The sequence below is a fragment of the Protomyctophum parallelum genome (assembly GCF_964188405.1).
Source record: "Protomyctophum parallelum genome assembly, chromosome: 3".
Taxonomy (NCBI): domain Eukaryota; kingdom Metazoa; phylum Chordata; class Actinopteri; order Myctophiformes; family Myctophidae; genus Protomyctophum; species Protomyctophum parallelum.
In genome coordinates this window covers 22,086,486-22,110,699 of record NC_139698.1, presented here as the reverse complement: position 1 = coordinate 22,110,699, position 24,214 = coordinate 22,086,486, and the positions used below count along the sequence as shown (strand labels likewise).

Here is a 24,214-nt window from a genome sequence, read left to right as displayed (position 1 = left end):
AAAAAGTTTAGGGATAATTGAGGGGTTTAGCAAGTGTCTCTCCACCGGGGTTTAGGGGCTTAATTGGGTTTAAAGTGTCCTATGTCATGTGGAGCTGCCGGGAGATGTCCCAAGGCCTCCATGTGTTTGCGTGTGCGTGCGTGCGTGCGTGCGTGTGCATGTGCACCCCAAAACAGAGCGGCTCTGTCCATGGTTACTGACAGTGGAACAATGGGCCAGCTGTAAAGGCCCTCGCTCTGCCCGATTTCTGCTGTCCTGGCTGGGCTTTCTGTCCTCTCCCCTCCTCCTCCTCCTCCTCCTTCTCCTCCTCCTCTGCTGGTCCTCTGTTCCCTGACTGACTGCTCGGGCTGTGTGTGTGTGTGTGGCTCTCACTCCCTCTTCTGGTGTGGTCGGGGGGCGACCTCATGCTGCCCCGTGATTGTGTGCTATGTGTATTTTAGGGCCTCATTTTTCCACTGCACAAAACAGTCGGGGGGGGGGGAAACCATAAGTGTCGGGATAGCCTAGTACGAAAATGAAAATCGAGCAAAGCTGAGATAAAAAAATAATGATTACAAAGGGGCCGATTGGGAGAGCAGAGGTTATGCGGGCTGATGAAGGTATAGACCTATATTAATCCCGCAGGGCAAATTTCAGTTTCAGCTTAACCTCCTGAGCTGCATGGTGGCTCAGTGTGGAACCTTCAACAAACACGTATATATAGTGGGGGAGGCCTGGGGGGGGGGGGGGTCAAACCGGTGACCTTGTGATTACCAGGCAGCCTCTCTCTAGCCACCCACCACTAAGCTATGGCCGCCCTATATACACATCATGATCGTAAACAACACAACAACAACGCTGAAGGTTCAGGAGTGTCCGAGAGACAGCGGCGGTGATGTTTGGAGCTCTGCAGAGCGGTGTTGTCTATAAGCTGGGCTCTAGAGCTCTCCATGGCATGCGTCAGCCAGCCAGCCAGCCAGCGGATGGATGGATGATCGATAGCAGCTCATAGCACAGTCTAAAGTGTGTCAGCTGGTCAGTGTGCCAGCGGTAAGATCGCTTTCCTTTTTTCCACTCTCCTGACCCCGACGGGTGCGTTTGAATTGAATTCCATTCATTAACAGTGGGAATTTGTTGTTTTACCGTACGTGCGGCCAGCGGTGATTTTCCAGTGTGTAGAGAGTGCGAGAGAGAGAGAGTGGTTCAGGCCTGACGTAAAAATAAAAGAAAATCTAAATCTTAACAATTTTCTGAAAGATTTGAGGCACATTTTAACAATTTTTCAAAAATAGCAGACCTACAAGTTCATAGCGCCCCACTCGGTGGCGCGCTATGAGCTTGTAGATCTGCTATTTTTCAATGGCTAAAGTTTGACGTAACGCTTAAAACACCAAAAGGGGTTCCCGTCCAGAATGGGTTAACTAGTGGTCCGGGGACCACCTGTGGTCCTTGAGGGGGTTCCAGGTGGTTTTAAATGATGGAGAGTTGGTAACCAAATGGACCCCTATAGATCTTTAACTCTTGAGTGTAAAATGAAACCAAATGGACCCGTACAGGTCCATTTGGTTTCATTTTACACTCTCAAGAGTTACATTATTGTTAAACATCTGCCTTACTTAATTTACCGGGGGGGTGGCGGCGGTGGCTCAGGGGTAGAGTGGCTGGATGGTAACCGCAAGGTTGCCAGTTCGAACCCGGGCTCCCCCAGAGTTGGTGTCGAAGTGTCCTTGAGCAAGACACTGAACCCCTAATTGCTCCTGATGTGCTGGTTGGTGCCTTGCATGGTTTCCGCCGCCATCAGTGTATGAATGAATGGGTGAATTGAGGCACAGTCTATGTAAAGCGCCTTGGATAAAGGCACCATTTACAAGAAGTCTACACAATTGGAGAATGTAGAATAATTTGTTATTTTGAAAGTTCGAAATGTTCCAAGTTCAATGTCTAAATGTCATCAAATGGAGGTCCGTGGCTCAAATGCCCAATAAATAATGGACCTTGATACAAAAAGGGTTGAAAACCACTGTGCTAGACACACAGGAGACAACTGAGAACTGTTTACACAGTCACAATAGAGCGAAAGGGTTCCCAATACGCAACAATCTATACTCCAAAGCTAACCTTTAATTAATCAGTGTTCATGTTCTATTCATCATTTTTGTATCGCTCGTAAACATTTTCGGCCCCGAGAGCCAAAACAGAAATTGTACAGTCCCCGATGTGAAACAAAATTCCATACATTTTGATGCGTCTCTCTCCGTACCACCTGGTCTAACAATTTTCTCTCTCTCTCTCTCTCTCTCTCTCTCTCTCTCTCTCTCTCTCTCTCTCTCTCTCTCTCTCTCCCCCCCCCCCCCTCCCTCTCTCCCTCCCTTCCTCACACACACACACTCTTCATCATCAGGCTCTAAGTGACTTCTGTTCGGATCCGAACGCCTTCGTTCTCAATTCCACCCACTTCAACTCTGGGACCAGTGCAGGTACCGTAGCGTAGCAGACTGATCTATACCGTCTGATGAGAGTGAAACTAGTTGTGTGAAGTGTCTCGCCTTACTGTGTCGTTTTAGTCCAGCCCTGAAGTGTGTGTGTGTGTGTGTGTGTGTGTGTGTGTGTGTGTGGGGGGGGGGGGGGGGAGGGGAGGGGATATCACAATATAACCCAATTAGGCCTGACGCGAATAAAAAGAAAATGTCTTTTTGAAATGTATATTTTTTTCTGAAAAACCTCATTTTTCTATATCAGTGGTTCTCAATATTTCATGTCAAGGACCCCAAAAATTATATGTAATTGGCCGCCGACCCACATCTGAAAATATGTTGTTCCAGTGACCCCCCAGAAGCAAAGATTTGAGTTACAAAACTGAAACTCTGAAAGAATATATATATTCAAACATTTTCACGATTTTTCAAAAATAGCAGACCTACTGTACAAGTTCATGAGCTTATAGATCTGCTATTTTTCAATAGCTAAAGTATAACATAAAGCTTAAAACACCAAAAGGGGTTCAAAGTCTTTTGTGGGTTGTTAAGAAATGATCAATTCTTTGTCTGCTCGTGCTTTGGTTTTACATCCAGATGTGTTGGATTACTACTTGACCTGCAACAGGCGTATGAACAGCCCCTTCCAACAGGTACAGTACCAGTACAGTACAGTAGGAGTAGGACGGCCATCTGGGCCTTAATTAAGCTGACACTTGTATGAGAGTATTTAATTAGACATTTCTTTAATTAGAATATCATCTAAAAAGGTATCTCAAGGTTTCGGCCTGACAGCTACTTCTGTCATTATGCGCCGAATCCGTCAAACATCTCTCTTTTTCTTTATTTTATGTTTGCTATGTATTTTTATGTGGTTGCTAGCACGTTTAGCATCAGTTATGTTTAACCGCTACTGTATAATTCGACTATATACAAAATAAATAGCATTTTTTACTTTGAAAAATCTATTTTTAAGAAATGTTTCTTTTAAGTGTAATATAATCTGTGTTGTGTCCTCTAGCTGCTGACCCAGTCACAGAGGGCTCTGTCCAACATGCACACGCAACTCTCAAGTCTGGACAGAAACGCTCTCCCCACAGTTCCCCAAAGCTGAGGTACAGTAGGCCTACACTACAGTTACAGTACACCGTTACCGTCACACTCAATGGGCCATATTATGCACACAGAATACCTCTTCCTACTTCCAGGCCGCTTCCCTACTTCCTCCATAGGTTATACAGATTATACTAATTAAGGCTCTGTTCCAGTTAGTGTGCAGTGGTTCTCAAATTAGTGTAAATGGAACAAATGTCTTAGAGTTCTGTACGGGGCCATTTGGAACTCACTCAAGGACACTTTGAGACCCACTGGAGTAGCACAGAGTTTCCAGTGAGCCAACACACACACACACACACACACACACACACACACACACACACACACACACACACACGCACACGCACACGCACACGCACACGCACACGCACACGCACACACACACACACACACACACAGTAATAGTTTTTATGCTCAAGCAATCAGGTTGCTTAACGAAGAGATGAAAGCGAGACGTAGGTAGTCATGTGCACTGTACGCAGTTTTTAAACTGTACACTGTTACACTGTATGGTTTTTTGTTGTTGTGGGGTTGTTTGGGTGATTTGTTGTCTTGTTGTGTTGGGTTGATGTTTTTGTGTGTAATAAGGCTAAGAGTGCTCCTGGCACAAGCATTTCATTGTATGTCTGTACCTGTATGGATATGCATGTGACTAATAAACCTGAACCTGAACCTGAACACACACACACACACACACACACACACACACACACACACACACGCACACACACAATAGAAGCACCTGACTCTGTTTGACCAGAATGGAACAGAGCCTTCACATTTAGTATCAGTGGTAACACCTGTGAAAGAAGTAGGGAACGGGCCCAAGTTCTTTCCAAAATGTCGTGTATGCATTATAGCCCATTGCACTCATTATTAATTCATCCTTCTGCTGTTCTTCACCGTGCAAATGACGTTTTTTTGTGGACGTAGAAATCTCTCAGGGAGGTCCAGCAGATACTCAACTCCACGGAGAGCAACTTCCACCAGCTGGTGGCGCTGTTGAACTGCCGAGGTCTCAACAAGGTAAGTGTAGGAGTTTATTGTAATGTTTGTTTGGCGTGTTGAATATATCAGAATATAGCCCAAGGAGTGTTTTTTGTGCAAAACTAATGCTTGGAATGGATTCAGAATCATGAATACCCCATACTTTGACACGTCACATGCTACTTAAAGGGATATTTCAGATTTTTTTAACTTAAGTTGTATGAAATACTTGCCATTAATATAGTTGTTGCAACTGTATTAATTGATTGCCCGAGTCCCGTGGTGGGAGTTCTGCTCTGGTTTTGATCAATATCAAGTAGTTCCGGTCATTTTGTGTGGGGCACTGGGGCCACGCAGTAAAAGTAAATTAATCCACAAAACGAACGTCATTTGTATTGTTGTCCTATGTCTAAAATATTAGCGCAAAAAAACATAGTTCCGTGTGATAGAGGGGTAAAAAAATTACGAAAGTTGCACTAATATTTTAGAAATAGGTCAACAATACAAATAACGTTAGTTTTGTGGATTAATTTACCTTTACTGCGTGGCCCCAGTGCCCCCCACAAAATGACGGAACTACTTGATATTTCACCAAAACCAGAGCAGAACTCCCACCACAGGACTCTGGCAATCAATTAATACAGTTGCAACCACTATATTAATGGCAAGTATTTCATACAGCTTAAGTTCAAAAAATCTGAACTATCCCTAAAGCATAATGAAATGTTGAAGATTTTTGTAATAACTGGCATTAAGCTACTGAATTGGAAGATGTATCATGCCAAAATATAAACTAGAGACAACTAGGAATACAAAAATACAAAACATTTACGGTCACCTTACGTGGTACCAATTTGTGAAAATATCCGTGTTGGCCCCCAGCTGCATTAGTACTTAAAGTTACCACCACCTCCTCCTCCTTCACAACCGTATAAATATTTAATTAATTAACATATTAACCTATATAACACCCCGATGGCCATGTCACTATATTTGCCAACCTCCTGTTGTCTGACTGTCAGCAGCACATGACTCATACAGAAAACACGCTGCTTTACATGAGATAAAACTATATTGGTCCCCTATAGTCAAATTCAGGCGTCGTCATAGCAGCAACACAGAATGAAACACAGGAGAGGCACAGGTAAGACTATACGAGTAAGAATCAAGAACCAAACCAAAGATTAAGGAAGAATAGGATAAAACAGGGGTTTTCAACAAATTTCCTAATAATGACTCAACCAGACAATCCGGTGAATTTCCCCCTCTTGAGATTCTAACTCTGCTTTTCTGTTGAATTTCAATGAGCTAATGTTATGGCTATATATTATCTGCACAAGGACTCTATGTGGTAATGACTACATAGTGTTGTTCATGACATGACGTGGAAAAAATACCAGAAAATCACCTATTTTGACCTGAGAACGATTCTACAAATGTCTTCTAAATCCTGACAGTTTTCTGAAAAACCCTATGTTTCTATGTCAGTCGTTCTCCAACATTTTCATGTCAAGGACCCCCAAGATTATATGTAATTGGCTGCCGACCCCCATCTGAAAATATGTTGTTCCAGGGACGCCCCCAGAAGCAAAGATTTTAGTTAAAATATGAATATATATTCAAAGATCTGTGCCACATTTTCACGATTTTTCAAAAATAGCAGACCTACAAGCTCGTAGCGCGGCACTATTTTTCAATAGCTATAGTATAACATAATGCTTAAAACTGCCCAAAATGGGTTAAGTCAAGATAAAGGGACCTGTCCATCAGCATGTTCATGTTTTGGTACCCGGCACTCGCTCCCTCATCCTCTCTCTCTCTCTCTCTCTCTCTCTCTCTCTCTCTCTGTGTCTGACATCACACTAACAACGGGGATTTGTCGGACAAGCCTGACATCAGCACAGAAATCGACAAATACGCCCATATACGGGCATACTGTATCTGCGCAGGGACGTGCAGAGAATGTTAGAGAGGCAGGAGCGGAAATTCTCTAGAAGGGCACCTTTTTTTTTGGGTGAAAAATAAAAAGTGAAAGTAGCAAATCTACAAGCTCTCAGTGAGCGGCGCCCGCAGCGCAACAATACATTCATGGTCTGGACAGGGCAGGGCAGTCGTCATCAACAGTTAACTGTAAAGTGTGATGATGGCGTCCCTTTCCTAACTCCCACCTCTCGCTCTCAGGACTACATCGACTCGTTGAAAGGCCTGTGCTACGATGGAATGGAGGGGCTGCTCTACCTCTCCCTGTACTCCTTCCTGTCGGCGCTGGCCTTCACCGCCATCCTCTGCTCCCTGCCCGGTGCCTGGAGGAGTTTCCCCAGGTGGGTGTGTGTGTGTGTGTGTGTGTGTGTGTGTGTGTGTGTGTGTGTGTGTGTGTGTGTGTGTGTGTGTGTGTGTGTGTGTGTGTGTGTGTGTGTGTGTGTGTGTGTGTGTGTGTGTGTGTGTGTGTGTGTGTGTGTGTGTGTGTGTGTGTGTGTGTGTGTGTGTGTGTGCAGTATAGTGTTAGTCTAAATATGGGGTTATTTTTTAGTATTATTTCCAATAGTTTTTCTCTGCAGTTTAATGTTTTTCCACTGTATCACAGATAGCTGCTTAACAGTTTGACTGTTTTTTACGATTAACCCGCATTTTAATCAACCCCCCTTCACTGCCGAGATTGTTGTATTACCTTTAGAGCATACGCTGAATTATTTGGGCTTTTAATCCGCGAAAATCCATCAAAAAAAGCTCCCGTGGTTTGTTATGATCTGTGTGTAGCATCCACCATCTTGGTGCACCCGGAAGACGCACACAAGATTGGTTTCAATGAGGCGTTGCACCCAATGCATTTCCATTGGCCTCAATTTCCCAGAAGCCCTAGCAGCCCACAGCATGTGACGATTTCCGGTTTCGTCATCACAGCGAAGGCATCCAGTCTCATACTCCGCGACGAAGACGGATTTTCTTTTGATTCATTACATTACGGCGGATTAAACACATAAAACAAAAGGCGGGTATGTCCGATACGGCAGCGACATTAACCTGGAGTAATCCATTCCCGGCACGGAAACTGTTAAAGGCAGCAAAAGCTTAAGAGAGATCAAGAACGGGATATGATTTGTTTTAATCTGTCTCTGTGAATGGCGTTGTACCGCTGCAGTGAATCTGCATCCATATATCTGGGTATATCATCAAAGGCAATTTATTTATATTTGATTAAATAAATAAAAAGTAGTGGATCAGATATTTTTGCTATTTATTGGTGTAAGTAATATGTAAGTCATTTTTTGAAGTTTGTCCATTGACAGGGGTGTTCCAACTTCAATTCAGTCTGTTTTCTTTATCACTTCCAGTAGTTTAGTTTAGTTTTTAGTTTAATGTTATTCGCACAATAAAAAATACAAAAAAGATAACATCAATAAAAGAGAAGTTATGTGCAGGTGAGAAAATAAACTATCTATCTATACGGTATATCTTGTATGAGTTCTCACTCTCTCTCCTGATTGGATGAAATTGGTATCCCGACCAGAACATGTATTTTCTGTTTACTAAAGAGCTTGAGAGACAGGGAGGGAGACCCCAGCTGTTACTGAAAAAATTAAAAACACTTTTAGCAATAATTACAATGAGTATACAGTATAGATTTAACACTTATTTCTTTTACAAAGAAATATAATGGCCATACTAGTACGAAGTCTACGAACACAAACCTATGACTTTACAAGTGGGCTTGTGTGTCTAATCTATGTGGCATGCCTGCAGTGGATGAGTCAGCAAGATGTCTTGCGGGTATTGGGTGTGTGTGTGCGACGTGCGTGTGTGTGTGTGTGCGTGTGTGTGCGCGTGTGTGTGTGCTAGCAAACAGTAGAAACTCTTCAGGGCATCAGTAGGCTTCCATGAAGAGTTAATTAAGTACTTAAGCCCTATTTTCCCTGCGACATACTAGCGTCAACAGATTCCACAAATGGCTTCTAAATCATGTCGGTTTTCTGAGAAAACCTGTTTCTATATCAGTGGTGCTCGAAGGGTTTTCATGTCGAGCACCCACAGAATTGTCTGTATGTGGGTCATAACCTACCGGACCTCCATCTGAAAATATGTTGTTCCAGGGACCCCCCAGAAGCAAAGATATGGATTAAATACGTTCCCTGTGAAATAATATAATTCAAATTTCAAATTTCAAAAATAGTAGATCTACAAGCTCATAGCGCGGCACTCGGTGCCACGCTATGAGCTTGTAGATCTGCAATTTTTCAACCTTAACCCATTCTGACCTGAGATCAGATTCATACGAGTTTTCCACTGGACACACACTGGTCTGATTAACCCATTCTGACCTGAGATCAGATTCTAAAAATGTCAGTCGTTCTTCGATTTTTCAAAAAATAGCAGACCTACAAGCTCGTATCGCGCCACTCGGTGGCGCGATACGAGCTTGTAGATCTGCTATTTTTCAATAGCTAAAGCATAACATGATGCTGACACCAAAATGGGTGCCCGGTCAGAATGGGTTAAAGTATAATGTCAGCTTATAACACCAAAAAGCGCTCCCATCGTGAAATGGGTTAAAGTGTTTGAGAACAGATAGGTGGATTTTCCTCAATCAACTTTGTGGGAAGTATAGGCTAATGTTTTCCTAGCAATGTGATTTTTTTTTTGTATTACTGTGCTCTATATAGTATAAACTATAAAGTGACTTTGCTGCAGGGAGTAAACGGCAGTGCTTCACTGCAGAGCTGTATGTATAAACATGGCGACTACTATTCCTCTGCTCACACAGCACACATCTGTCTCTTTCTCTCTCTCTCTCTCTCTCCACTTGTCGGCGGCGGCGGTGTCGTCGTCGACAGTGATTCGGAGGAGTACGAAGACTCGGACAGCGAGAGCGAGGACCCCTTCACCACCCATCAGGCACGTAGACAGACGGGAACCTCGGGCTCTCAGCGAGGGGCCGCGCCCCCCTTCTATAATTACCCGGCGGCCGGCTGGACACCCCCCTTTTCTAGTGCGCCGCCGCTCCCGTGAGTAACACAGACACGCAGGCAGACACGCAGACAGACAGACACGCAGACAGGCAGAATGCACCCCCCCCCCCCCCAGAGGTTACAGAGAAAAGGGCAGATGCACACCTCGAACGGTTAATTGGTGACAGGTGCGTAGGATAAAGTGCATAATAATCAAAAGGGGATCTCTGAGGCTGAATGACAAGGACGAGGCCCCACACACTGTCAGGATCTTCATCCGTCCTGATGAAGGACTAACTTATTAGCAACATTTAGGAGGACTAACAAGGTCCTGAAGCCTAATATATATGTATTTCGGTCTCCCTGCGTCGGAGACGAACAGCTGATGCTAGATCAGTTAGCTAAACTGAAGTATCTATATAGACCTTAGAGTATATATGAATAGAGGAAACACTGAGGCGAAATGGACATAGTGGCCGAATTTGATATTGCAGCCTGGCCCCAAACACATGAACGCGCTGGTTCATGTGTTTGGGGCCACTCACTATTGCAATCCATCCCAGAATGCACTCTGTTCCTACCCGGAAGGAGGAGTGAAATCGCCTCATGCGCTTTTGAGCAACTTAATGCAAGTGGATGGAAGGAGAACTCGGATGTCATCTCTATTCATATATACTCTAAGATATAGACCCCCCCCTCCCCCCAGCAGAGCAGGGCTTAGGGTTAGGAACAACATGCAGTATGACTACCTGAGCTTTAGCCAATAAAGAAATGAATGACATAATAGTCGCTAACATGTTAGCTTGACAGAACGTACACAACACGTGACGTCAGCATTGAGGGAAACAAACACGACAAGATTTTGAACATAGCCTCACACCCCCCCCCCCCCCCCTCAGTAAGTATCAGAGAGGTCAGTGTAGGCAAGGTCCGATAACTACTGTGGATATAGAGAGGTAAAACTAGGACTACATAATACTGATACTGCACTCTTACTTTTACACGTATACAATGGGCAGGGACAGACCGAAAAACGCCAGCGAGCTGCCATAGGGTCAAGGTCAAGCACAGACAGACATACAGACAGGTCGACGTGGACAGCAGCGTATAGGCAGGGGGAGAACAGACACACAAATCACCCGAGGTCTGTCTGTCTGTGTGTCTGTCTATGGGTCCGTCTGTCGAGCGATTTCCAAGACAGACGACGTACGTAGCCATCCCCAACCACCCCCTCCCCCCCTCAACCAACCCCCGACTCCCTTCCTCCTTCCGCTCGAAATCGTTTTGCCCACAGATCCCGGTTTCGACGTTTCGATTGACCCCTCGACGGTAGTAGAGCGACTGACTGCGACTACGCCTACTGCTACTGTGGGGTGTGGGGAGGCGTCGTTGACGACGAGGTCGCGCTCGTTAAACCCCCCCCGCCCCCTCCCTCCTCCCCTCCTCTCTCGGCGATGTGAGGCTCAGGTTGTCGCTTGCCCCACCCCCGCCCGTCCGGCCACCTCCATCATCATCATCACTCTTCATCTGGTCATCATTCTGCACCGTGGCGTCCTCCAAAGTCCCTTGTCGTCGTCATGCGTGTGATCAAGAATCTCTCCGGGTCGTTCCTCTGGACTCGTCTCTGCTTCCTGTCTGTTCGGTCTCTGCTCTTCCTTTTATATAGCCATTGGCTGGTTTCTTTGCTTGCTTTTGGCTTCTTCCCTCCCACTCCCACTCCCCCCCCACCCCTCTCCCTCATTTCATTTTGCTTTCCTCACATTGGCTTCCACATCTTCACACCGTCCACACACTTCTGAAACTCTGTCCCCCTAGCCGTCTCTCCTTGGACTTACTGAGTCTATAGCTAACACTCTACGTCTAGGACAGTGGTTCTCAAAGAGGGGGGGGTTTCCGAATGGACGTACAAATGGAACCAAATGGACATTTAACAGGTCCATTCGGTTCTGTTCGTATTGTGTGTGCTCGGAGTCGTGGGAGTGAAATAAAGACGTTTTTGAGAACCACTGCTCTAGGAATTAAGCCTAACTCGCGGATATTTAACACCCTGACTGCTCCCCACATCCGTCATCATTACAGAGATACTGACCAAAGCTAACGGCCAAAGTCTTGAAATCAAACCAACACCACAACTACAGTCAGCTCCGTCTTAAATGGAATGGCTTGGCATTGTCGTTCACGTGCTTGCTGTGCTTTCGCATGCAAGGTATATTAGACTGATTGAGAAAAACAAGTATCATTCCAAAATGGAATTTGGTGAGTTGAGTTGCAGTCCTGACTTTAACGTGCATCTGCAGATGACTGTATATATCCATTCAGCTCTGTACATACATATATATCACTCCGCATCACTTCTCTAATCACTTCTTTCCTTCCTTTCTCTTCTCACCTTTCCTCGGCCTTCCGTCCCTCCGCCCAACGTCCGCCATCCCCCCCCCCCCTCTCTCTCAACCCTATGTCTTTCTCGACGTGTCTCACCCCGTTTTCCCCCACCCTGTTTTTGTCCTCGTTCCATTCCTCCATTCCCCCTCTTCCCTCTCTCTGTCCTTTATCTCTCTCTGTCTCTATGCAGGACTCCTCCAAACGTTTCCTCCAATGGCAACCCTGGCTATGAGAGCCTGCCCTTGACTGACAGACAGTCCCCACCCCCTTCTGTGAGTTCCTCTGTACTTGTCACATAACCATCTCTCATCGCTGTTAGGGTCCCGTACACACTATTAAAACAAAATCGCTCTCTCTCTGTTCCGGGGGGAGGGGGGGGCAGAGCAGCTCGCAATTCGTTTTCAATGGGAGTCCATGGGTTTCACAGAGCAGCTCTGCTCCATGGCTGCATGTGTTCTTCAGCGGGTTGAGTACAGAGTGACGTAGAGGGTGCGCTGTGACTGGCCAGTCGCAGTGATTGACAGCCTACACCTAAACCTAACCCTAACCTTAACCTCAGTAAAACTATACCTAAACCTAACCCTAACCTTAACCTCAGTAAAACTATACCTAAACCTAACCCTAACCTTAACCTCAGTAAAACTATACCTAAACCTAACCCTAACCTTAACCTCAGCAAAAATATACCTAAACCTAACCCTAACCTTAACCTCAGTAAAACTATACCTAAACCTAACCCTAACCTTAACCTCAGCAAAAATATACCTAAACCTAACCCTAACAGAGAGAGCGGTTTCGTTTCAATAGTGTGTACGGGGCCTTAGGGTCCTATCATGCACGCCGCCTTACCCCTTATGCCTAAACTTATTAGCCATGTTTTGCTATTTAAAAAAAAAACATTTTAAATCGAACATTGAGAGCTTGTAGATAGGCTATTTGAACTAACCCTAACCCTTCCCTTAGTGTACAATGCCCATTTTAACCCATAAAATATAAATGACCCCAAAACAAAAGTTAACATGGAGGCAAAGCTCCAACCTCGCAAAGACCCTGTAGGCCGGCCTATTTTTTATTTCTGGTGGCATCACTATTTCTTCATCTGCTCACGGTTAACCAACTCAAATGTAATGGTTTACTTTAAACCATGTAAATTAGAGTAGCCACATGCCGATGTTAGTAGTGAAAGGTTTGAACGAGAAAGAACAGGCTTTCAGGACAGACTTACAGGTTTCTTACAGGTGTCTGGTTTGTTTTCCAACCTCAAACACGTGAGCGCTCTTGATAAGGGGATTAGATTCCATTTATTGTCACTAAACGGAGCATACAAATACTTTGACAATGAAATTAAAAGATGCATTTCTCATGTGGCATGACGAGTGCACCATTAATAACACAATTGTATACCCTCGGTTATCTCCAAGTGGCTCGTGGTGTATCTATACGAACTCACAACGTGTCACTTTGCGATGCGTCGTGAGCTTGTAGATGGCCTATTTTCACAGAAGATATTTGGTGTAGACTAAGGCCTATTCATAGTCTGTATTTTCGGTGGTGAGGTGACCACCGCTCCGGTGGTGAGCTGACCACCAGAGCTGAAATAACGTTGAGCGGTGGTGAGTAAAAACGGAGAGAAAGGGCTGGAGCGGTGGCGGTGGTTTGGTCTTCACCACGGCTCGTGACGTCATGTTGTAGGTCGGTGGTCACCTAACCACCGAAAATCCAGACTATGTATGAGCCTTAACTAGAGAGGCAATAATGGAGAGGACCAATATTGTAGACCCCTGGCAGACACCACTCAACAACATACTGTATACTCTCACTGTATCAGAACCACAGTAGTAATGCATGCAATCTTGGATGAAGTCCAAGATAGTGACCAGCATCTAAGAAGAAGTATTAATACATTCCAATATTATGTTGATCTTTGTGACTTGGCTGAATAACTGTATCTTCTTGTCTTATTTCCCCCCCCCCCCCCGTTCTTTTCTGTCTGCCACCACACCACCTTCTTTGGACCTCCATCACTGTCCCGTTGGGCAAAATCACGTCGTGGTTTTGTGAAAATACAGTACTCTCCCAGCATGCTGACTGGTTACGGGGGAAGTCAACCACACCCCCCCAACCCCTCCCATTCAAGGAACCTGTATTCACGTTGATTATTTTTTGTTAGGAAAAAAAAACAAATTAAAAAAACTTAGTAGGAGAGGGGAAAAAAACAAAAGAGTTAAATTATCTTATGAATGGACACTTTACTGAGATGGAAAGAAGAGGAGAAAAGAATAAACTAATATAAAAAGAAGAAAAGAAACTGAATGCTAGGTGTGAAATCAAGGCGTGTAACGTCAGTACCATTGATAATTGTGAATTTGTGATTAGAAGCACTTAAAAAGAATCTTAAGCGAAGCAGCGTTACGGGGACTCACGTTCGACTATCATGGCACATATAAAGGGTCGGGTGTGGTTATGCAAAAAAGGTTATGCACCAAGTTCAGTACGTCAAAGAATCCCCCTTTTGTTCCACTTTTATCTGTCCAAAAAGTCTGTGTTTTAACTGTGAGGCGAGCCAAAAATGGTATTGACGTTACTGCGTTGTAGTTTTATATTCTTAAATGTATCGGTATCACCAATTTATTTTCGAGTTTTTATATTAAAAAAAAGGGAAAAAAAACTATTGTTGTAGAAAAAAAACACTGGCACGAAGTAGCAACAAGACACTTTTTTTTTCTCTGAATGGGTTATGCAGCTCCCTCACTTGGTATTCAAATGTTTTGTTTTTTTACTTTTTATAGGTGGCAATTCTGTATTTCCCTTGTATTACCTTCTGATATTATATCTTCTGATAGTATTCTACTGTACATTTCACTGTCTATATAATACCTGAATAAACCATTGCTCTTAAAATAAAATACTCGAGGGCTATTAATTAAGCCCCTAATGAAGGCCAAACAGAGGGACTACAATTTCCCCAGTCGGGTCTTGAGAGTGGAGAACTACAATTCCCATGCGACTGACAGCAGGTACATACTGTAGCAATAGACTTCCTGCTACTGGTGCTGCAGTAGCCCTGCCGTAACTAGCAATAATAACTATGTATAGCAGTGGGTTTCTGGGATCTCTATAGGCTGTTCTTTTTGTGTATATATGGTACTGGTATGTCAGAGATTTCATTGAATCCCCCCCTCCTTGCCTACTGACCTTGGTAACCCTGAAATTGAGTTTGTAAGGTATTATATCAATGCTCCTTTTGAATGGCATCCTTTTACACTTCAAGAGTCTAATATAAATAAAAGATAACTACGATAACCTCAACAACAATGGACTGGTCCTCTTCATTCCTATACACTATCAAACTCTCCAATGTAATAATAACCTAGCTAGAAATAACCCATGGAATAAAAGCTTAAAATGACCATATAACCATTTTGTCAGGACAAGTCCCGATCTGTGATTTTTGAAAAATAGGAGCACACTGTAAGCATTGTCCCATGCACTCCCAATCAATGAACAGTACATCAAATATTTTAGGTATTACTATTAACAATTCTAAACCCAATATGTTCTTGCTGTACTACATACAGCCAACGACCAGTTGAAGAGATCACAGATTGAGGCTTTTACCTTTTGCTTTTATATCCGAGACCATTCATGTTAATGGAAGATGCTCCTGAATAGGCATTATTATTGCTAGTTTAACCACTTATGGCTCCGTTACAACAGGCTTCCATAGAGTACATTCTAAGGAATCCAAATGACTGAATTCGGTTGTGGTGGTGACTGAGAACTTTAATCAATGTAATAACCCATTTAAAACAACAGATCAAACCTTTAATATAAATATGTTTTCAGTATCACGACGAAACCTCCAGAGTCTGGTTGGGTTGCATTTCCGCCAGTCCGTCGTCCTCGACATAACGTCCCAGTCAGTCAGAAACCTCAACTCCGTCTTTGCTTCATCCATAAATGAATATGCCCCACCTCATCGTATGACAAATGTTTATGTATCTACCATCTCACAATGCACCGCATTGCGATGGGTTGTGTGAGCGTGTAGATGTTTTTGCTACTTTTTTTTTAATAAATCTTTAAAGTGAAAGTTCTTTTTCTTTATAAATATCGAACCAATCAAAAAGTATTAAGAGCTTGTGTGACTAAATGCTAACTACGTTGGATCCATTTGGAACACATTTTGTCCACTTCCTGAAAAGTAAGGTTTCCTCCCGACCGTAACGATAAGACAACGCTCCCAATGTTCAATTAGATATGCATAGATTAATAGGCAGAAGGAGCCAGTGCATTCTCTGGCAGTGGCAATCACCCGGGGGGAGGGGAGGGGGCGGCACCTGCCGGGGAATGTGGGGGGAATTATGACCGCGGCAGTGCCGGTCCGTTCGGCGGGCCGACGCCCAACTGCCGAGACATGCGTTGCCGGTTAAAATCAGCCGTGACTTCCCTGTGGGGTTTGGGGTAGAGTGCCGCCGAGAAACACTGTGTTGTCGGCAATTGGCGGTGACTCCGCGGCATCGGCTGCTGCCGGAAAATGCACTCGCTCGGGGGGACACACAGACAAATTAAACATAACAGGAATTAACATACAATTAACATATCCAGCAGCCAGTGCTTACATAGTACCTGTGTGCATAGACCATCGGGAACTGGGAAGACAACCAGTCTTAAAGCAGTCTACTACCTCTGTAGTGCATAGATGAACAGAAAAAAGGTAAGTAAAGAAGAGCGTGTTCATGTGCCACTAAAACCTTATAAGTTATCAACTCGCATGTACTGTACAATAGAATTTGGGCGCTTGGCGCAAAAGTCAGACCCTAGTATGAATGCCAGAAGTCTGATAAGATAACCCAACGAATTCCTTAAATCGAACGCCTTAGGATAATTCAACCGTTGCCTAAAACAGAAGATCCACACACTTGTAAAATTGGCCATTTTCCACGAAGGCATTTGATGAAGGCCGTGTTCCAGTATAGACCCCTGGGGGATACTGGTCACTGACGTCTGTCACTGACTGACAGTCCAAGTGTCCAGGCTTTGACAAGCAGCTCGGCACTGTGGAAGATGCCTGTCAATCTGCCAGTAAAGGTGTTTTCCACTGACTTAATTTGGGTAGGTTATTTTAAGTAAATCCGCTTAAAAAATGAAACACCCCGAAAACACTTAATATGCAAGCCAAAGCTCTACCCTCGCAAAGACCCTGTAGGCTGGCGTGTTTAATATTTATCGGATTTGTAAAGTGTTTTTTTGCTTATTTGGCATACTGTACTTTGACCGTTGAGTACCAAAACCCTTCTACTCAAAACGTGGCTGAAGCGCGAGTGTCGCTGCACGTTCGGGACTCTATGTGTATCAGTAAGGTTAAGAGCAGGCTGGCACCAAATGGATTATGTTTCATGCATGAAGAAATTAGTTTGAAATGTCTTCAAAGAGGTGAAAGAAGGCCAGTGCACAGAGAGACACGTGTCATCTCGGAGCAAAAATAAAGTGAATCAGCTACCATGGTACAATCAAAGCCATCCTTCATTTCTAGAGGGGAAAACCCGTCTTCAATTCTCTTTGGAACTTTTGTGTGTGTGTGTGGTATATTCACTGGTGAGTGCAGCGTGTCAATATTGTAGTTGTAGTGCATTCCCTGAGGAATTTTCAAGAAGCATTTTGTTAAAAAAATTACTAAAAAAAAGGAAACAAAAAGGCATTGTTTTGTCTTGCGTTTGTTTGTTTTGTTTTGTCTCCCAGAGTAGGAGGTTTATGTCCAACACCATGTACCGGTAATGTCATTGTTCCAAACCAAAAAAAGGGAGAAAACAAGAAAATCATTTCCGGGTGTCGTCTGAGTTCAGCCATGAACCGTCCTCTTCTACCTCACGTGGAACGACTAGAAGCATCTCTGCTACGTCCTGAGAAAGCTGCTCGCCCAGGAACGCACTGAAAGAGAGAGAGAAACTCACAAACACATACTTATCCAAATTCCACAGAATATGTCATTTTGACAAACCGCTGTGTAAATAAATTACTGCTCTGCTCGCTAAACGTCTGAGAACCACTGGCCTACGTGACTACTAACTACAGCAGTAGCAAACAGAACAAGTGTGTGTGTGAGGTAAGCCTCATGTGATGACCGACCCACATGGGATGACTCACTATGAGAGACGGGCCATACATCACACCACAGCCTACTCTAGCTCTAGTTTGAACACACACACGTGCTCTTCTAGGGCATTTTATTTGCTCACTTCTGTCACGCTAGCATCCCTACTAAGGCGAGAACATTCTGCAAAAGTGTCCAATCTACAGGGTCACAAGTCACAACACATTGCAATGCGATGAGCTTGTAGATTGGCTCTTTTTTAAACGTTTATAATTCAATTAAGCATAATGGTGTCAAACTGACAATTCCATAAATCGCCACAAATCACATCAAACGTGTCATTGCATGTCGCCGTTTCTCCCTATCGACAGTTCCTTGATTCTTACTTTGGAAAAACACGGTTAAGTGGGAAGCTAGAGAGATAAGTTGATATGTAGGCGAATTTCTTTGTTGAAATAAAACAGTGGTGGACATAAGAATGTTTTCAACGTGTCGCTACAGAGTTCTTACCGTAGATCCGCTTCTCCTCCGATGTTCACGGGATTCTTTAGTTTGGAGTCCAGGTTGTAGTACTGCCCATTAACCTGTCGCACCGCCAGCCAGTGGCGTCGCCGTAGCGGGAGGGACACAATGCCCAGCGACACACGTGACGGAACGTTGAGTATGAAGCCCTGGACCTTGGACATGCAGAGACTCTGCACGGTCCTGGATGGCAACACAAGGCAGAGAGACAGTCTGGGGGTTAACACTGCCACTCAGTCAAATAATACATCAAAGACTTTCTTAGTCGATTATTTTATTCATACTAGCTTCTTGGCATTGCCAGACTTATCAAGTGGGATTGTAATGCCACGATATCACCAGCATTATAAATCACAAAATGACCGGCCAATCAGGGACAGTGTTGTAACTGTCCGTTCCGTGCCACAGTGGAAAGCAAAACGATTGGTCCATGTAGTTTGGTGACGTGAATACAGACTGCCTGCGGTGATACTAGCGTCATCTGTTTTGTCATGCCGATTGGCTGAATGAGTTTGTCAAATACTACCCCCTCGACTATACTAGTCCCTTATGGGCCAAAGTCCAGACTGATCTCGTGGGATACGTTTTATAGATTGAGTTGTGCAACATGGTCACCGCTAGGAGTTTCCCCAGTCTTCTGTAGCAGTGGTTTTCAAACCCTTTCCATATCAAGGCCCATTATTTCTTCTGCTTTTGAGCCACGGATCACCATTTGATGACATTTAGCCTCTCGTCTGAGAACACATGCACAAACATAAAATATTTTGTTATCGTTGGATAATATTCTGTCCACAGCTCCATGTTGTATAGAGCGTCGCAGTCCCGCCCCCCTTTCAGAACGACGAGTGGCCCAGGAAATAATTCCCAGTTTATTTTCTCCATAGGCTTTTCAAAAAGTATTTATTTAAAGACGTTTACACCGCGGACAAAGGCAACTCGGCTCATGACAAGTCATGACAATAATAGTTTTGGGCCGATCAAATAATTAGAAAGAAGAATAAAAGGGGTACACAAACACTTTTTGTTTTGTTTTTCTTCTTACTCGCCGTTCTGAAAGGGTGGCGTGACTGAGACGCTCTATCGATGTGGTACTATTAGGAGAGATAACAGGCAAACGTTGAGAAACGTGACAATACTTCCACGTTCTCTAATCGTATAGACTTCTTGTAAATTAAGCGATGCAGATATTTACCAATCATTTAACTCTTGAGAGCATAAAATGAAACCAAAGAACTCTTCGGTCTCTGGTCTTGACGTCACACCGGAGGTCGTGAAACTATTGTCGCCAGCCCGTCATGTGTGTGTAGAGTACGACTCACCTCCGCTTGTCCCACCACACTGCTGCCAGGTCTCTGCTCTGCAACGCCGCCATGATGACGTTCACGTCGTAGTTCCCTGTTCCTAGCATGGAGCGGTGTGGATTCACCACACACTGTGGAGCTAGCCTGCAAGGATCACAATCACAGGAATCAGAGGAAGCAATGCTAAGATAGCGTAATAAATCCACCCCGCACGCACAGTTCCGTTCTTTTTCCCAGCCTGATTTTGGACCAAAGTCATTTGTTTCAGTTCCCTAAAAGTTGGTATGGATTTGGAACCAAAGAAAGACTTATTCTTGCCCTGAAGTGGGGAACCAAAGTGGGCGTGTCACTATTCAGGTTGGAAGATGCGGATGTGATATATAACCATCATAAAAAAATTAGGAAACAAACCAGTTCTAGAACCAATGTTATTTTGGTTGACAAAGGGTCTCAGTGAAATGGACCCGAGTTGCAACTGGACTGCTTTTTTCTGTCTATCTACACCAAATCTCTTCGCCAAAACCAGTTGATCTATAATCTCACAGCACGTTGTACTGCTGCTGATTCTGAGTTTGTAGATCTGCTATTTTTGGCCCAGAATAGGGATGCTAGGGTTCAAGCAGTTATATGTCACTAATGATGGGTTGAAGGTGGTTAAGAGACACTACACATGTTGAGAGAGAGAGAGAGCATTTAGACTAGAGTGCAGGGGAAAGGCTCTGAAAGAAATCGGTCCTAAGCCAGCAGGGAATATGTGGATCAAAACTCGAGTGTTAACAACAACAAAAACCTTGCAGCATTACTCATCTAGAAATGAACAGATTTTCTCTTCTTCTCAGCTGTGTATGTAAGCATTTGACTGTCTCTGCTGAAAGCATTTAGATGACTGATATCTGGTCTATTGTCTATTGTGTTGTCCTGCACTCACTGACCCATTCTAGTAAATGTGAGATAGCTGTATGTCCTAAAAGTTGGTCATCATTATCAGAACGGGCCACCACGATAATGTCACCAAGACTGTAAAACAGATCCCACTGTGTGCGTACTTTAAAGACCACAATGAAGCTCTCAAGCTTTATTCTACCTCTGGGACCCCCAATGTATATTGCAATGTTGATTTAACTCAGTGTACAAATGTACATTTGTATACTCTCAGAGTTACAGAGCCATAAGGGCCCATTTGGTTCCTATCCGAACTGTCATTTAGCTGGGGGCCCCCTGGAACTCCCTCAAGGACCCCTGGGGGTCCCCGGACCCCAGCTTACCGTTTGCAGATGTCATCGGCTGTCTCCTTGGTGAACACTCGCTCCTGCAGCACGTTGTTCAAGGCATGGATCGCACACAGCTCCAGTCTCTGTTTCTCATGAAACACCTCCCCTTCGCTCATAGTAGTACTAAACCTATAGAGACACGCACATAACAAACAACCACAAGTAAACATTGTACCGCAGCAGTTTTCCACGACTAAAAACACTAAAACAAGCGATGTGTGAATTCAATTCACAGCTGCAAAAAGTTGTTGCTAGCCATTTGCTTACCGTTGTGGGAGCTATCCCCGGGGTGAATGAATAAAAACGGTGTTGTTGTTGTTATGATTCAGGGCTAATCTCTCGCTTCCAACTCCTAAACAACGTGAAAAATAAATCACCCGCTGGGCAGCCAGATGAATCTAGTGTCTTTAAAGCTGCTGACAACGCGATGTGTTTTGAAAAGATGCAGCTGCACTCTCTCCCTCTGAAAGACAGGCAGATTGACACACCGGAAGTGGGGCTGTTGTTGTTCTGTGTTGCCAAACTTGCCAGGTTTTGCGAGAGAAACAAGCAACCAGGTCTAACCAGTGTCTAAAAAGTACAAATAAAACAAAATCCAAACTTAAAGTCACCTCTCCTTATTGTTCCACCGCTATTCAAAAGCACATAAATTAAATTATCAATTTGATTGATTGATTGAAGTATTTATTAACAGTTTGCAGAGTTACAGTACATTTCAAGCACAACTCAACTTACTGCTGGTCTCGGACAGGAACAAACTGCAGGTTGAAAAGACCCTCAGCTCTGAACTCGGTAGAATCTGCACCTGGCTCGCTGATAACAAACTATCCTTACACCTGGGAAAAACTGAATCCATCCTCTTCGGATCAAATAGTAATCTCAGCAAGGCAGATGGCTTCTTGGTTAGAGTGGGTGACAATATTATCACACGAAAAGATCAAATTACCTACCTAGGTTCCATCCTGGAGGCCAATCTTTCCGGTGATAAGATGGCCACCAACGTAATCAAAAAAGTCAATCAAAGAACAAGATTCCTTTACAGGATCTCCTCACTGGTCAGCAAAAACACCTTGAAGACCTTAACAGGAGCCCTCGTACAAGGTTTCTTTGACTATGCATCCACCTCTTGGTACCACAGCACCTCAAAGGCCCTTAAAACAAGGCTCCAGACCTCCCAAAACAAACTGGTCAGGCTCCTACTTGGCCTCACCCCCCGAACCCACCTCACCCCTGCCCACTTTGACAGGCTGGGATGGCTTAGGGTCGTCGACAGAGTACAGCATCTTGCAATGGGTCTGGTCCACAAGATTCGATACACCACCAAGATACCCATGTACCTGTCTAAATACTTCCTTAATGTAAACGAAGTCCACACCCACAACACCAGAGGGAGTGCAACAAACCATGTACAACCCAGATTCGGCACAAACAAGGGACTAAATTCTTTTCGCTCCTATGCCACCAAAATGTGGAACGCCCTACCAACAGTCATTAAGACATGTGAATCCCTTGACTCCTTCAAAACCGCTCTCAAAGGGCACCTACGGATGGCTGCAATTCGAAACTGGCCTCTGTAAAATCTGAATCCCCCCCACCCCCCCACCCCATTTTCCCTCACTGTATATTGTATCTTTTCCCTTTTTTGCTTCCCATATGATGAATTTAGCTACATAGAAATGTCTATTTGTATGTCTCTAAATGTTTGTATGTCTTTAAATGTTTTGATGAATTGAACAATGTGGACCCTGTTGTAAACAAGTGTAATGCTTAATTGGGTCGTCCACTCACAGTTGACAGTCTTTGTATTGAGTTTGTGCTTAAAATGTACTGTAAATTCTACAAACTGTTAATAAATATTTCAATCAATCAATCAATCAATTTAGGGTCCATCATTTTCAATCCATTAATTAATTTCCGCCAAACTACAACCTGTGGTGCTTCCCTGTTCTAATCTCCAGCGAATGTACCAAAGCTTCGCTCTTTACCTTTAAAAATGATGCCACACGTTTTCCTTTACAGGAAAAACAAGCCCGGTCGCTTACAATAAGCAGATATGGCAACACTGTTTTTGTTGTTGTGTGTGGCCGCCACGCCCATGCCACGGTCACAGAGTACACACCCCTGACCCCATAGCCCAGGCGGACGTACCACGTTGTGATTGGCCAGAATTGGTTTAGTGAAAATTAAAAGGATGCTTTAGAGCATATAGTCAAATTAGCCATTCCAATATCTTGCAGAGAAAGGAGTTTAGGAGTATATTTTCTAAATAAAATACTGCCTCTGTATTTTTGCTGTGTAGGAGAGTAATAATTTATTACAGATTTAGACAATGCTATGTTATCTCTTTGACAACCAATTAGCCAATTGCAGCCAGGCCATCCCCTCGGGTCATGGGATCTGTTTTATCCTCAGTGCAGCACTGGTACAACTGATAAGCTAGAATCTACAATGTAAATTAACGTATTCATGAATGTGATTGGATTTAAAAGCACAAAAATATTTTGTCTTACACCATATAACCATGCTAATGGTGGTCAACAATTCTAGCATGCCATGCATGCAATGCCCATAACTCTATGGTACTACCTCTGTTGTTATAAATTTAGCGTCTTGCAGCGCCATCTACTGTTCAGCCTGGGTATTGTGGCAAGAGAGCGTCTCCGATAACCTTACCGGGGAAGTGAGCTAAAAACTTTTACTGTACCTAACCGACTTACCGACGTCTTTCATTCTGCATTTACATAAAACAACACAAACAAAATAATAAATAAGCTAACGGTCCATGCTGGTATTAGTGACCGTAATTGTAACAAATTAGCTGTTGATAGATAGATTATATACAATCAGTCAGTCAGTCAGTCAGTCAGTCAGTCCAGAGAGAGATTGATTGAAGTATTTATTAACAGTTTGCAGAATTACAGTACATTTCAAGCACAACTCAATACAATAAAGCATTACACTTGTTTAATGCTTGTTTAAAAACTAGACAGAGTAGTATTAAGTATAATGTACTATTCATTTATCACCAGTAAATATGAAAAGGCCTATTAATCTATAGTAGTGCCAGAGAGGCTCAATAAGTAAACAAACAAACAAAACACATTTATTTTATTTTATTCTATTCTAGGGATTATTAAGAGGCCAA

At 43.8% G+C, this 24,214-nt stretch overlaps 2 protein-coding genes across 2 annotated transcripts in view; one reads left to right on the top strand and one right to left on the bottom strand.

The window, feature by feature from the left end:
* Window positions 1-15,156, top strand: part of ttyh1 (tweety family member 1) — a 54,804-nt gene extending 39,648 nt beyond the window's left edge. Inside the window, 9 exon segments of the mRNA XM_083760335.1 lie at window positions 2,381-2,456; window positions 3,051-3,106; window positions 3,475-3,546; window positions 3,548-3,568; window positions 4,503-4,595; window positions 6,738-6,877; window positions 9,386-9,556; window positions 12,072-12,153; window positions 13,951-15,156. Coding sequence (XP_083616461.1) covers window positions 2,381-2,456; window positions 3,051-3,106; window positions 3,475-3,546; window positions 3,548-3,568; window positions 4,503-4,595; window positions 6,738-6,877; window positions 9,386-9,556; window positions 12,072-12,153; window positions 13,951-14,037 — 798 coding nt within the window. The 3' untranslated portion in view covers window positions 14,038-15,156.
* Window positions 15,157-15,979: 823 nt separating this feature from the next.
* Window positions 15,980-21,545, bottom strand: josd2 (Josephin domain containing 2). The gene is made up of 5 exons (XM_083760753.1): window positions 21,337-21,545; window positions 21,064-21,198; window positions 19,817-19,942; window positions 18,486-18,680; window positions 15,980-17,812 (listed from the first exon to the last, which is right to left on the bottom strand). The coding sequence occupies exons 2-5, from the start codon at window positions 21,183-21,185 to the stop codon at window positions 17,701-17,703; spliced, it is 555 nt and encodes a 184-aa protein (XP_083616879.1). The 5' UTR covers window positions 21,186-21,198; window positions 21,337-21,545; the 3' UTR covers window positions 15,980-17,700.
* Window positions 21,546-24,214: the final 2,669 nt, after the last annotated feature.